The sequence below is a fragment of the Carassius gibelio genome, chromosome B17, assembly GCF_023724105.1.
Source record: "Carassius gibelio isolate Cgi1373 ecotype wild population from Czech Republic chromosome B17, carGib1.2-hapl.c, whole genome shotgun sequence".
NCBI classification, from domain to species: domain Eukaryota; kingdom Metazoa; phylum Chordata; class Actinopteri; order Cypriniformes; family Cyprinidae; genus Carassius; species Carassius gibelio.
The window spans coordinates 21,723,132-21,738,071 of record NC_068412.1 but is presented as its reverse complement, the minus strand read 5'-3'; the positions used below and the strand labels follow the sequence as shown (position 1 = coordinate 21,738,071).

Genomic DNA, 14,940 nt, shown 5'->3' with positions numbered 1-14,940 from the left:
ACGAGGGTCCAGGCTGCTCTGACAACTTCACCAGCACTGCATATCAAAGAAGCTGAGGGGAAAAAAGGGGGGCATTCCTGCCAGCGGCCAACACGTACACACACCAAATGAATGTGTGTCTGACGTGTGTTTGAAGTTTCAGCAGAAGGGGGGCTGGTGTACCGATCACACGAACATGTGGAATGACTCAGCAAAGGATTCCTTTAATGCTGGAGTCGGTGGTTTAGAAGGATGCCGTCTTCATACGTCTGCTGCTATGTTGCAAAGGGGGGTTCAACCGGCCAGAGATCAGGGACGGGACAGCTTCTTTCAACAGCATGCTAAAAATAGCTAGCGGATGGAAGCGTGAGACGACTCCCACCTTCCTTTTGAACTCGTTTGAAGATGTGGTTCGTGTCACAGGACACAAAGAAATCACCTGCCAGAGAAGCTCTCTTTGGGGACAGAACGATGCAGACGAGAGAGAGAGAGAGAGAGAAAGGTGTCTTTGTGCGCATTCGTGCGCACGTGTTATTACCTGCGAGGCCAGCCTGAGCGGATGATGTCTACCTGAGCATTACCTGAACACAGCTTGCCTGTCGCGTCGCACTAGATTGAATTTTTTTTCAGAAGGGCCGATGCAATTACTCCTACTGGGGCTCTTGACACCGAATAAAAACGCTCCATATGGACTTCTTCTGCCGGCCGAATGAATATCATGCCATTGTGGCAGTGCAGAACGATGAGAGGGATAGAAAAACATCTGAAAGACTTTCTCTCTTTAAGTGTCTGGAAAAAAAGAAGTGTTACAGACATTTCACACAGTGAAAGCTGTTTTTTGTCTGACACTCTTAAAAATAAAGGTTTCTTATTGGCAGGATGTTTCTATGATTAGATTTCTACATCTGTGGAACCTTTCCATTGCACAAAAGATTCTTTAAAATGGAAAAAGGTTCTTCGGATAGTTCTTAAAAAATGGTTCTTTTAACCATTGGTTCTTTTAAGAACTGCGGCATTGATATGAAAACCCCTTTTTATATCTTTCACATTTCTGAATGAAACCAGATAGATGAGTACAAATATAGAGAATGATTTCATTAAATCCTTCAGGACTATTATAGTTTTTATCATTTGAATATTACTTTGAATCAGTTTTTATTTTCTAATTTTTAACTTCCAATTAAATTTTGTTGCTTGTTTAGTATGCGTGTGTGTGTGTAAACATTTTATCACTTTTAATTTATTTTTAGTTTGAGTTAATCAATAATCTTGGTATTATAAAGTATTCTCCTAGGCAGAATTACATGCAAATATTTTACTTTTTCATGCAAAATTAGACCTGGAAGAGGCATTAAGACAATAAACGACGGTGTCAATTTTGATTTCAAGCTGACACACGAAACAGGAGGAGGAAACCATAATGACATGAAGCTCAGATCATAGTTGGTCTAAAATGCATAGGGTATTAAAAACTGGAATGACTAACCCCAAATGACTTCTGGATGACCAACCAACTATTCACCCTTGTCCCAAGTACAACCAAAAACCCCAAACACATCCTTATCACTCACATTCTCCATCCTGGGCATCTGAGCTGATTACATCTGCTTATTTATGGAGACAATATAAAGCGAATGTCATTGGATTTAACTCTAAAAAAGCTGATTTATTTAAACCTTCCTGTTGTAATCTTGGCCCTGTGCTGATCAATACAGGGCAAAACAAAGAGAAAGGCTTTTAACGGAGTGCAGCACTAAATCTAATGAGCCGCTCTCCGTGGCTGGCACATGTGCGGCTGAATTGGCAGATCTGTGAGGGAGATAAGAAGGTCTGGGCTTCTGGTATAATCATTCTCTCTCTTTCACAACCCTGCAACACAACATACACAAATGTCTATGACAAAAGCTTTTAATACCGGCAGCTCTAACTGGCCTTTCTAGAATTTATGTATTCTTCAACCTCCAGTCACCACAAGATGATGAGAACAGAAGCTTTGAGAATTTAATAAGGAGTTGGGATAGAAAACAATGCTCAGATATAACATGCATCTAGGGATGCAATAAATATTAATATGTTGGCTGATACAGTCAATAATTATTCTGTTTATTAAAACATGTAAGTAATCATAATTACACAAAAAAATAAAAAAATAAAACAAAATGGATATTAATTTTGAGATTTGCAACAGAATACTTTCAACTATTTATTAAATAGCTAAAAATAATAAAATACATTTATATATTTTTTTATTATACAGATAAAACTTATTTTATAAAACTTAAAATAAGCAATAATTATTTTCATGGTATGAATACATAGGCGATTCTAATTCTATACTAATTTGTCTGAACAACAAACTAAAACTATTGTTTTAAAAGCTTCAAGTGGATTCATGGATTTACAGGCATCATGTCACTATAATACACACTATGAAACAAACAAAACTAAAATGGAAACAAATTGAAACCATTAAACAAAACTTTTGGCTGATACAGTCAATAATTATTCTGTTTATTAAAACATGTAAGTAATCATAATTACACAAAAAAATAAAAAAATAAAACAAAATGGATATTAATTTTGAGATTTGCAACAGAATACTTTCAACTATTTATTAAATAGCTAAAAATAATAAAATACATTTATATATTTTTTTATTATACAGATAAAACTTATTTTATAAAACTTAAAATAAGCAATAATTATTTTCATGGTATGAATACATAGGCGATTCTAATTCTATACTAATTTGTCTGAACAACAAACTAAAACTATTGTTTTAAAAGCTTCAAGTGGATTCATGGATTTACAGGCATCATGTCACTATAATACACACTATGAAACAAACAAAACTAAAATGGAAACAAATTGAAACCATTAAACAAAACTTTTTCTTTATTTTAAATAAAATACATGTATATAATATACTTGTTTTTTTTAATATTTAATTAAATTTTTTATTTCTAGTTGCCAAGGCAGCATTTCCCTATTAAATAACTAAAACTGAAATAAAAACCATTATTAGTCACGTGTTTTTATTTTTATTTTTCATTTCAAATGGCCCCTTTAAAAACAATTATATTTCAACACTTTCTTTTTGTAGCTAAAATTTCATATTTTCTGAAGAAGGTATTGTGAGAGGTTGCTAGGTAGTTGCTTACTGGTACAAAAAAGGCAACAACAACCAAAAAAATCTAATAATAATGCCTCAACATGGCCATAATAAATGCCTTACATTTGTAGTCCTCTACACATTTATGACGTCTGGTCCGGTCTGATTGAGCGTTATGTGCGACTACGATGGTTGAGTGTAGTTCCAGGGCTCAGTTAAAGGCCCGGGCTGAGCGTCAGGTACTGAAAGGAGTGTTTGTTTCAATCTGCAAGCATGTCATCCACTCTAAGACAAGCTGTCTTCTTTAATATCTCACCTCCGCTGCGCTTGTCAGTCGGGATTTCCTGTTAGGACGCCTCTGTTTGACCTAAATACTGACAACCGCGACGCACACATAAACTGAGCCAGAGAACGGCTCATTCCGGCACCTTGACACTGTCTTCTGCAAAGGGAGGGGAAAAAAAGGAAAAAAAGCATGCGTTCATAATATCAATTATACACTGTATCATTATCCACAAGTCCCTTTCAGCGGGAGGATAAGCCAGCGCAGGCTTTTTGTACTGTCAGCGCCGAGCACTGTCGGCATGTAGAAACACGACTCACAGTCACCTTAAAGAGGACGAGCGGTCTGACAGGCAGAGTGCGGCGGAGCTGGAAAAAAAAGTCCTCCATTACAAGCCGCTAATGCATAACAACACAGAGCATTACTGAGAGGCCATTTACAGTCCTCCATCCCATTAATCAGTGACCAGTGGGAGAAAGAGTCACCAGCACCGCAAACAGTTGATCTCAAAGGGATGCCGTCGTTCAATTATGGTAATTAATTACGTCTTTTCTATTTGTTATCTGGTGGGTTGGACAGGGGCGACAGTGAAGAGAGAGCTCAAGTGTGTTGCAGCAGGAGACGACCGCTGGAGAACCATTCTTCACTGTCACACGTCAGTGTCACAGTTATTGTGTTTGATTGGACGACGTCAAGCGCGCACTGAAATATGGCGGAGAAACTTCACAGGCTCCTTTCGTGAGGCTGTTGGTAAACAAGTGGATAGTTGTTAAGGGATAGTTCACCCACAAATGAAAATTTACCCTCACCCTCATATTTTTTTACAATGTATTTTTATTGCATTAAGCAATGTATTCAATCACATTGACTTTGATAATGTCAATTATCGCAAGGTGATAATTGTGACTGTGTCCCACTTGGTTGCTCTCATGGAGGATCAGATTAAGGAGGCAGCGAAACTCGTTTGATGGTTTTGTTTTCACAGCATAGCTATGTTTACTGCAGAAGTATGAGGCAGCTGAGCCGGCCCATAACACACATCATAACCAAACGTTATGGGATTGGCTTACGGGAATTGGCAGAATTTGGTATTACCAGGCTAACCACATGTATGTCCAAACACATCTTTATAAAACCCACTGCATCACTTGACCGAGCACAAAAACAAGGGCAATGTAGCACAAACTGATCCAACAGTAAGCCTAAAACACTTCTGAGGAGACAAAAAACAAACATGAAGTGGTTCCAAACAGTCAAAGATTTGGTTTGATTCAGAAGATTACAGTCTTTCGCAACTTATTATTGCGGTAATGACTCTTTGAGACAAACCGAATCATTTTAGCGTGCCTCACAACAGCGTCTCTCAAAGGGGACTCAACTTCCGAGGAATATAATCGAGTTTGAGGATTTTAATAGGCGCTGGAAATGAAGGAGCAACACTTGACAAGCGGCTTCACTCCAGCGCTGGCTCTGCTCTGTGTGACAGCTGTGCGTCTTCACCTCCTCATTACATACTTCATAATAATCACATAAATAATACCAACACATGCGCACACACTGCCAGGCTCAGTCAGATCATAAAGAAAAGCGCACTTGTGTGAATGTAGTTTATATGATTCCGCAAAACACACCTCTTAGCAAAGTTTGTTTTTGCCAAGTTTTTACTAACTTAGAACTTATCACAGTTTACACCACCACAAATGTATTATTTTTTTTAAGACCAATTTTTATGCATCACTGCACACTAGTTTGGACATGTATGATTTGTCAAAAATAAAAATTTGTCAAATAATGATTTCTAAAGGACATCTGAAGACTAGTAAAGGCTGCAAAAAATTTGGCTTTATCGTCACCGGAATCAATTATATTCTGAAACTGTATTTTAAATTGTAATAATATTTCACAATATTACAGTTTTTTGTGTGTTTTTGATCAAATAAATTCAGCTTGATTGCACAAAAAACTTTTAAAAACTTCACAGTCTTTTTTCGTGAGGCTGTTGGTAAACAAGTGGATAGTAGTTAAGGGATAGTTCACCCACAAATGAAAATTTCCAAATGTCAAACTTTTCGACGTGAGTGTATATACATTGTACATAATCTTTACTCAAAATGCACTTATAAATGACAAAAAAGCTCAAAGCCAACACAACACATGTAAGCAACACAGATTTCAGTCTCTCTCATGTGATTACTCCATCCTGTCCCCTCTTCTCAGCATTTCCTGTCATGTTTCAATCCATTTTAAAAACGAATGCCAAAATTAAAATAAAATAGAAATCATTAATGAATGAAATTAAAGTTGTGACATTTGCCAAGTATGGTAACCCATACTCGGAATTGGTGCTCTGCATTTAACCCATCCAAGTGCACACTCACTGAATGAACACACACCCGGAGCAGTGGGCAGCTATATATCCAGCGCCCGGTGAGCAACTGGGAGTTCAGTGCCTTGCTCAAGGGCACTTCAGCCATGGGTATTAAGGGTGGAAGAGAGCGCTGTTCATTAACTCCCTGCGCCTTCAAATCCTGCCAGCACCAAGACTCGAACCGGCAACCTTCTGGTAACTAGTCAGGCTCTCTAACCGTTAGGCCACAGAATATAGTATATTACTATACATATACTATATTCTGAGAGAGAGAAAAAAAAAGAGGCAGAAAATAAGTGGGTAAAGAGAAATACGAACACTACAAATGTTTTGAGGCAAAAACAGCATCAGGGTTGATTCACCCTCCAGACTCAGTCTCTCTCAGAGCAGCATGGATGCTATAACAGATCCAGGACCTCCCTGAGACCTCATGGAGTAGAAGGCTCATGTGGCTATTTAAAGAGCATTCAATTCTCTGTGATGTAGGAATCACTGCTAATAGAGATAATTCCTCGCATTGCCTGACCCACGAGGATCGGCCAGATGGGATTTGACTTGCCACACTCACAGACGCACTACAAACACACTGGTTACTAGTTTACACCCTCTTAGCTACCTGCTAATAGGTTTTTATTTACAAATACAGCCACAACCATGTCTTAATGCACAATACAAATAACATTTCTTACAATTAGAATTTTTGCTGCATCTGGATTGTAAAAATAAAATAAAATAAAATAAAACATCCCGTCATTCCATGCACGTTTGCAGAACACAGAGAGAAAAGTCCATTCCAGCCATCATCAATCTTTTGATTACTTACACGCCAGCTCCCACACAGAGGCTCGCAGATGCCTGAGCCAGTTAATAATTCTATCCATTTTCAGGGGTAGACTCCATCATTTATTTTGTTCTGTATCTATCTCATCAGCTGTCTAATAACTCTCATCATCATTGGCTAATGCCAGAGCCAGCATTCGGCCCAGATAAAGCGCTTGGCTACACTGTTTGCTTTATTTACTTTTGTGAGCGTTGTAAAGGCAGATCGGCGGCTAATGAGTACTGCAGGAGGAGCGGTGGAGGTTATGGAGGGCAGGAACATCTGTGATGCTGCTAATATAGCATTGACTTTAATCATTACCGCTTATTCTTGTCGCATCTGTGAGGAACATTCTGCATGCGGCGATTCTATAATGTACTCTCAACCTCTGAGAATATAAAGATTTTAAAGATCAGACCCGGCATATATTATGCGTGTCAGCTGCCAGGTACTCAAACTCTGCTGCTGTCACTTGAAAAGAGTGTCAAAACTTAGCTTCTGTCTGATATTATGAACCTGTGACCTCTGCGCAAGAGAGAAACAGAGCAAAAAAGGATAAAACCGAGTGATGGGGCATTTACACCATGACTGACAGCTTGAGGGGAAGTGAGGGTGTCTAGGGAGGTGAGCTGACTGATCTTGACCTCTTTTAGGTCAGTTAAAGAAGCTACAGGACTAATTTACCTTGATGGATGAAATTACTTAAAGCCACGTTATTTTGCACTTTACTAGGTTTCTTTAAGCTGTGCTTTTTTCAGCAAAAAGAAATTACATTATAGAAAAAAAAAAACACCACCATCTTTCCACCCCCTCCAATATACAATCGAAGCCATCTATACACAAAATGTTCATCTGATGTCCTCTATGTGAACACACAACCCTGCTCAGCACCCCAATTTCTCATTCTAACATTTGTCAACATATGTTTTGGGAGCCAAAAAAATCCAATGACAGTATGAAATCTAACACTGATTGGAATTTCACACAGCTTATTTCCCAAAGGGTCTTTCCCTATTTGCCAGGATTTCCAAACAACAAACTGAAATTTAATAGAGTTTATAAAATTAGCATGTGCCCAGTTTATTATTCGAATGGATTCATTGATAAACACATGCAAACTGACAGATAATGGAAGTACAGCATCCATCAGTTAAAGCTGAAATACAATGACAATGTGTGTGTGTGTACATTTGTGTATAATATAATATTATAACTAATAAAATAAATTATGGAAACATTAATAAGAAGATACAAATATATGAATTTTATAATTACATTTTAACTGTAATAATACACAGAACTACAGTATTCAGTATGGTTCCACTAACATTTCACTAAAAACATAAAAAAAAATTTTTTTTCTAAAATGTATTTCTTTTAAAAAAATATGTGTGTAATGTTTATTTGTAATAAATGCTACATAGTTTGATATTTTGGAATATAAGGAAAATATCCATATAATGTAAGGGTGGCTTAACTGTCTTCTCTACTGTATATACATAAATATTTCATTCAAATGCATTTCTGATTCATTTCTCTGAATATAAAGTAAAGCTTTTCACGCAAAACCTTAACTGTGGGTGCGGTTTAAGGCACCAAAAATATGCTCTTCACTTCAGGTCCCGCTGCTCAAGATGCCCTTCCAGAGAGCAGACTCATTTCCTCATGCTGCCTCCAGCTCTGTTTCCCACCGGCTCTGCTAACCCCCCACAGCTCTGCAATTTCAAAATAAAGTGTCTTTTTAAGCAAGCGGGCTGTACTGCCTTTTCAACCTGTTCCAATGGAGAACGTCTCTTTAGCAAAGCCCCATTGAGCGGCCACGTGGCACGCTTGCTAATACCACGATCACTTTCATTCCCCCGAACCTCTAAAACCCTCTTAAAAGCGCTCAGATGCAGACGCGCACACGCACGCATGCACAACGCCACATTAAAACGAGAGAGGGAAAATATAAGCGGAAGCGTTTCGCTAAATTGCTCCACTCCAAATGAGTCTGATGAACCGAGCCCTTTGATTGCATTTTCAAGCTCTGCATAAAATTTGTACGGCATTTTCTTTTAAAACACATCTTCATTTGCCACACTGTACCGGGAACATCAGTTAATCAGTGCCGCCCATAACCCAGTCCGCTATCTCCAAAGAAAAAGAAAAACAGCTTGGTAGAAAAAAAATAATAAATCCAAGCAGTGGTTGTGTGACACCGCGTAAAGGAAAATAAATGTTATGGCACTCGTGTGTACGTGCAAGTGCGAGTGAGAGGGGGTGTGATAAACGCTTGATGTGCCATCCACCCGCCGACCGTTCCCTCCTCCATCTTTCAAAGGTGTGCGTGCCCTTTAAGCACGGCTCGGTGGCTTATGAGACCGGTTTCAGGCCGTGTTTACCCGTCTGTCAGGCTCACTGATGCCTGGGTGTACAACGATAAGGAAAGGTTGCCGTTTAAAGCCTCAGCGAGCTTTGCAAAACAAACTGGCAGCAAATGTGTATATTAATTCAGACAGACAAAACAGGTCGGAGGAAATATAATGACAGAGTGACACAAACAAAGCAGGTGCTAAAATGATCCCATTTAGTCATTTAACAAAAGCCGGTGCGCTTGCACGGCTTTCAGTGGCCGTAGTCTTTCTCCGCTTTTTGAGTTTCTAACCATCTCATCATCTATCACGCTGCCCACTTTCCATATTTCCCTCTCTTCCATGGATGAGCGATGCATCAAATCTGGGAATATGATGAAGGAAGCTGCTAGTGAAATAACTGAAATAGTGAACAACAAGATGAGATATTTCAGTGAACAAGATGGAGCATCCATGTTTATTGAAAGTGTTTTGAAGAGATTAGAGCTGTGTATTGTAACTGTGTAAATTTTAAGTGTGTAAATTTGGAACATGTTGGGGTTCAGACATTATATGGACAAAAATTGATATTTTTTAATACGAGAAAGACATAGGTTTTGAACGGTCCCCAAATACGAGAAAGACAAAGGTTTTGAACGGTCCCCAAAAGATTACAATATACAACAGTGTGTGTGTGTGTGTGTGTGTGTATGTATATGTGTATATATATATATATATATATGTATATATATATATATATATATATATATATATATATATATATATATATATATTACATAACAGCTCAATAGGTGTTTTTTTTTTGGCAGTTAGCTTGATAATTGTGTTCAACAAATGTAAACAAAGCTCCTAAGAATATTTATGAACTTATGAAATAATCAATGGATGAAATATTTTAAATATGCACTAGACTACCCAAAACAGACTTTCTTTCTTTTTTGACTGAATTTCCAGCCCAAATTTGTCAATTGTATAAGAGACTGTGTTATAAACATTTGGAAAATGTTATATAAGATTTTGGTCAAACCACCCACCCATGAGCATTGCAATGATGAAAGCATTGCAAAATTTGTGATTTGCATGTTAGGAGGAATGAAGTTCACATAATTCTCTTTTTATGCATTTATCATTTTTTTAAAACTATTTCCAGCTAGCTGACAAAGTGATAACTCTAACAAGAAAATGATAATGCATTGGCAATAGTGTTGTAAAATATCCCCACGTGAACAGACGCTGGTTTAATCTATCAATAGTCCATTAGAATTTGCTTCTCCGCTATCGCCTAGTCCTCACAAAAGTTTATTCGTCTCTCTGTCTTCCCCTGGCCCTGCATAACTACAGATTAGCTCACTCAGTAGGGCCTCCATTCTGACCGAAGCCTCTGTGTGCAACTGCATTCACCCTGAGACCAGAGTCACCTTAACGAAAGCGCAAAATTAAAAAGGCGCTCGCTCTCGCGGCGAGTCCTTGTGCTGACAAAAGCGGCGGAGTAGAATAAATTGCAGCCACGACAGAAAAACAGTCTGTGATATAAATATGAAAAAGAGCCTGATTTAATTTAGTGCTCATCTGCTAAGGGCTAGAAAAATGAAATGAAATTTTAGAGGCATAATTCATCAAACCAAGCAGCCTCCAATTCAGCGGTGTCAGAGCCTCACGGAACAGGGCAAAAGAGAAACGTCTTCAAAGCTTCCAGAACACATGGGATCAAACGTAGCAGGGAACGTGACTGCTTCATTAGCATTCCCGAGCACTTTTCCATGCTCAAATTAACATCGGCACGGTGAAATGACTGATTAAGCGATCTTGAGTGGCGGAATTGTAACAAGTGCCGTTTGTTGGGCTGCTGTTCTGAGTGTTTCTGAGGAAGTGGTGCTCTGTTTTAGAGTTACCCAGAGATAAGGGCGTCTCTCTTACCTCGTTGACATTGATGCCGTGCTTCCTCATGTACTCTCGGTCATTGACCTGACCGCCCTCCGCAAAGTCCATGGTTAGAATACGCTTGGTGGAAAGATCCCAGTGAATCTTCGGGATCTGGCAGAAAACAAAACAAAGAATAGATTCTCAGTTATACACTTGCAGCAAGTCAGTTTTTACAGAAGTGGGGTAAGCTGTGCCACGCCTTATTTCCGTTGTTCTAGCCAAATTAGATATGCATCATTTTAAAGTGCCCCTATCATGCCATTTGGAATATTTACTTTCATGAAGTGTAGTTGTGTGTGAATTTAATTTTATTGGAGGATAACCCCTTGAGATGAAAACATCTCATTTTCGAGGGGGTCCTCAAGATAATGTAAATAATTTCCATAGCTCTACGTGTCACAGGGTAACATATCTGCATAATACTCACCTATGGTTTACAATGGTCGGCATAAAACAACTTGCCCCTGCCCCCAAACACTGTAGCTTTTTTATGTCAAGAAGACGCTGTCTTCTGAGTTCCCATCATTTACTGACAACTGCTTCTCTAATATCGCAGGATTCATGCTCCTGAAAGGTGGCTCAGTACCAAGTTTATTTGGACCAGCTAGCTCCACTGTATAGCCGCGTTTCCACCGCAGGAACTTTACCCAGGAACTAGGGACTTTGGCCTGGTACTTGGTGTGTTTCCACACCAGGAACCAGGAACTAAATAAAGTTCCGGGTAAAAAAATGCCCCTCAGAAAGTCCCTGCTGGCGAGGTGGTAGTTTTTCAAAGTTCAGGAACTTTCGAGGGCGGGACTTTGGCGCTAAACATGCTGATTGGTTGAGTTCACGCAGCATTGGTTGAGTTTAACCACCATTTATTCGGATCAACATTTTCAAAATATTACTGTTATTGTGTCATGAAATGTAATTTTAAAAGTATTTCAGGCGAGAATATAGTTGTTTAAAAGTCAAATCTGTGGTTTATTTATAAAGACAGCGCCTATTAAAAAATGTGTTTCGCCGATCTCGTAGACGGTGAGCTCCACTCGATCAGCGGGAGCTCAGTCCTCATGCATCCGCAGAGAGCAGCCTCACTTCGGCTAGACCTTCTGATATGTGCCGCTGGCTCGGATGTCTCTTTTGCGGTTAAACATAAAAATATAATTCAGCTGCGGGGTAAATCTAACAGGTTTTCTTTGGTCTGCATTCAATTTATCTATATGTTAGAATGAAAATAAAAAAAGGCAAATTTATATAATATTTCGTTTCATTGTAATGGCTGCATAAACACTTATCCCTGAACTAAGTACATTTCTGCAGCTGTTATTATGCTTAAATGAAAACCAAAGGAGGCAGTGGTATTTGATATCCTATTTCATTTTATTGTAAATATACAGAGAGGAAAATTACAGGATTCGCGTCGTCGCTGACATCACACTCCCCAGTCTAATGCACAAAGTCTGAACTAACTACCGATGATGCACGTCCAAAATCAGCGTAATTTTTTTAAATTTTTTTTTCAAATCAGCGGTACTTTGTATTGAGAAACGCGAGCAGACCTACGTCACCAGTCTATTTGCCTAATCTTCCCGGTACTTTACACCACGGTGGAAACGCGGAAAGCAACAGGTCTGGGGGGAAAAAAGTTCCTGGTACAAATGTTCCGGGTAATTTCGGTGGAAACGCGGCATATCACAACCTGTAAGTATGATAGATAATAGATGTTACATTTTCTATCGAGTGTTAAGAATATGGAACTATGGCAATGGGTGTATCATTTCTGACAGTGCTGTATGTATTAGACCAATCACAACAGACTTGGCCAACTGACTAATCGGAGCGGAATAGGCTCATGGAAAGGAAGGGTTTAGGAAGACTGAATCTTTAAACTGCTTCAAATGAATCATATTATGATAATCAATGGAAAATTACCTTGCATATATTGCATGATATTTTCAAAACAATATTAGGAAAATGTCCCAATGCCATTCCCAAGTTCAGACATTCAATATGTTGTAACTTCTATGAACCAGGCAAGAAAAAAACATTATATTCAGAACATTTCAAAGTAGTTGTCGTTGTATTGTATTAGCATTTGATTAGTTCAGAGTGGTTTTTAGAGCGTTGCTATGTGGCTGCTAGGGAGTTGAGTGGTTTTATGCTATGTGTTTCCTTGGGTGTTATGAACAGTTACAGGGTTGCTATACAGTTTTTAGAGGGTTCTAAATGGTTTTAGAGTGTTGCAGTGTGGTTGATAAGGAGCAGATTATTTTTTTAAGCATGGCTGTTCCTAGGGCACATGTTTTCAAACTCTGGGTTGTCAAGATGGTTTAAGGAATATATATATATATATATATATATATATATATATATATATATATATATTAGGGCCGGGACTCGATTAAAAAAATTAATCTAATTAATTAGAGGCTTTGTAATTAATTAATCGAAATTAATCGCATTTTAATCGCATATAAATATTTGACCTGAGAACAGTGAGAAGTAATTTTTTTCACATGGATTTATAGTATACCATTGAATAATGACTGAATACATAAGCTTAAGCAACAAAATACTGTTTACTTTTGTTCATCCAAGTCTAGCCAGACCAGTACAATTTTTGCCATGAAGTGTAGCAATAGCATATTTAGAAACAATTTAGAAATAGTACATTTCAGAAATTCAGGAAGCTTATAGGTGCTGGAACCTTCTGTAAAGTGTTTTTTTAAGTAAAACACAATACTGTCGATTACATTCAGAACATTGGAAACACTGACTATTAGAAAACATCTCTCTGTTGCTTAAGAGGCCATAACATACTAAGTCCAACTCTCAATAACCTTGGCCAAAACAATAAAGAGTTCAACATAAACTGCTGCACCAACAAAATAATACATAGTTCAACATAAAGTGTAAAGTCCACGCTAGCTGCTATATGTTTTGCGTTGAGGTGATACCTGAGGCTCGATGTGAATCGGTGATATGCGAACGCTAGTTGGTGCTCCAGTATAGTTGGTCCGCCGAAACTCATCCAGTGAGAAACGTTCCGCGGTGGAAAAATAAGTTATTAAAAACGCGGGAATTTTTTTTCCTGTAATTAATTAATCTTAGTTAACGCGTTATTTTTTGTGTAATTAATTAATCTCAATTAACGCGTTAAAGTCCCGGCCCTAATATATATATATATACACACACACACACATATATATATATACACACACACACACACAGAAACAAGGGGGTGGGAACCAAGCCAGCAAACATAACAATAATATGGACTGCCAGTGCCACATAACGAAACCAACAAGTAAAGTCCAAGGCATGGTCCTCTTTCACCTTTCACTGGTTGCCGGGTCTGCGAAACAAAACCAGCCGAACTGCTAATCAAAACTAGCCTCATCTTGTGTTCATTATTTTCTGTCAAAACGACTGCTTTAACCCATTTTCGATTTTCTAAGTATTTCGTTGTTTGTTTGTTTGTTTTCCACCCTCTGATTTTTAAATAGTTGTATCTCGGCTAAATATTGTCCAATCCAAGACTGTTTTTGTGGTCCAGTGCCACATATTACGCACCAAAGATTTATAAGTTTGCTCAAATGTCTAAATCGGAGTATGAGTGCGAGAAGTAGTTATAATTGACTTATTAAACAGCAGTAATTATCTAAACACTGCAAAACAGTTATAGACCCTACTGTGAGCGAACAAGCATTATTAGCATTACAAAAATTGCCAATTTGTTCCCTGGAATCACTATCTGTACTTCCAGACAATGACATAGAGAAAATACGATTCTCTGTGACGGATAATGCCAGATGCTCAGAATTAGCTATAATCTGCACATAAAGCTCAAAGCAGCAGGCTTTCTTGATGGTTTAGATGACCTTCCTTTTCCATACGAAAGTTTCCTGTTCCTGAACATCACTGCTTATCTGGTGCATCGCTCTACCAACTCGCTACTAATTAAAAACTTTCTCTAGATAATGAGGAAGATTTACGTTTTTTTTTTTCTTGATAATTTTCTTCCACCTGATACCAAGGTCTGGCTTTTGCCACCACCTCCGGCGACACACTTTCAGTATAGTTCCTCTCCGCTCTATTTATCAAACGAACGTCAAT

General features: G+C 38.3%; 1 protein-coding gene across 1 annotated transcript in view; it reads right to left on the bottom strand.

The window, feature by feature from the left end:
* Nucleotides 1-14,940, bottom strand: part of adck1 (aarF domain containing kinase 1) — a 98,563-nt gene that overhangs the window by 28,942 nt on the left and 54,681 nt on the right. Inside the window, exon 7 of the mRNA XM_052581084.1 lies at nucleotides 10,834-10,950. Coding sequence (XP_052437044.1) covers nucleotides 10,834-10,950 — 117 coding nt within the window. The remainder of the gene's footprint in view (nucleotides 1-10,833; nucleotides 10,951-14,940) is intronic.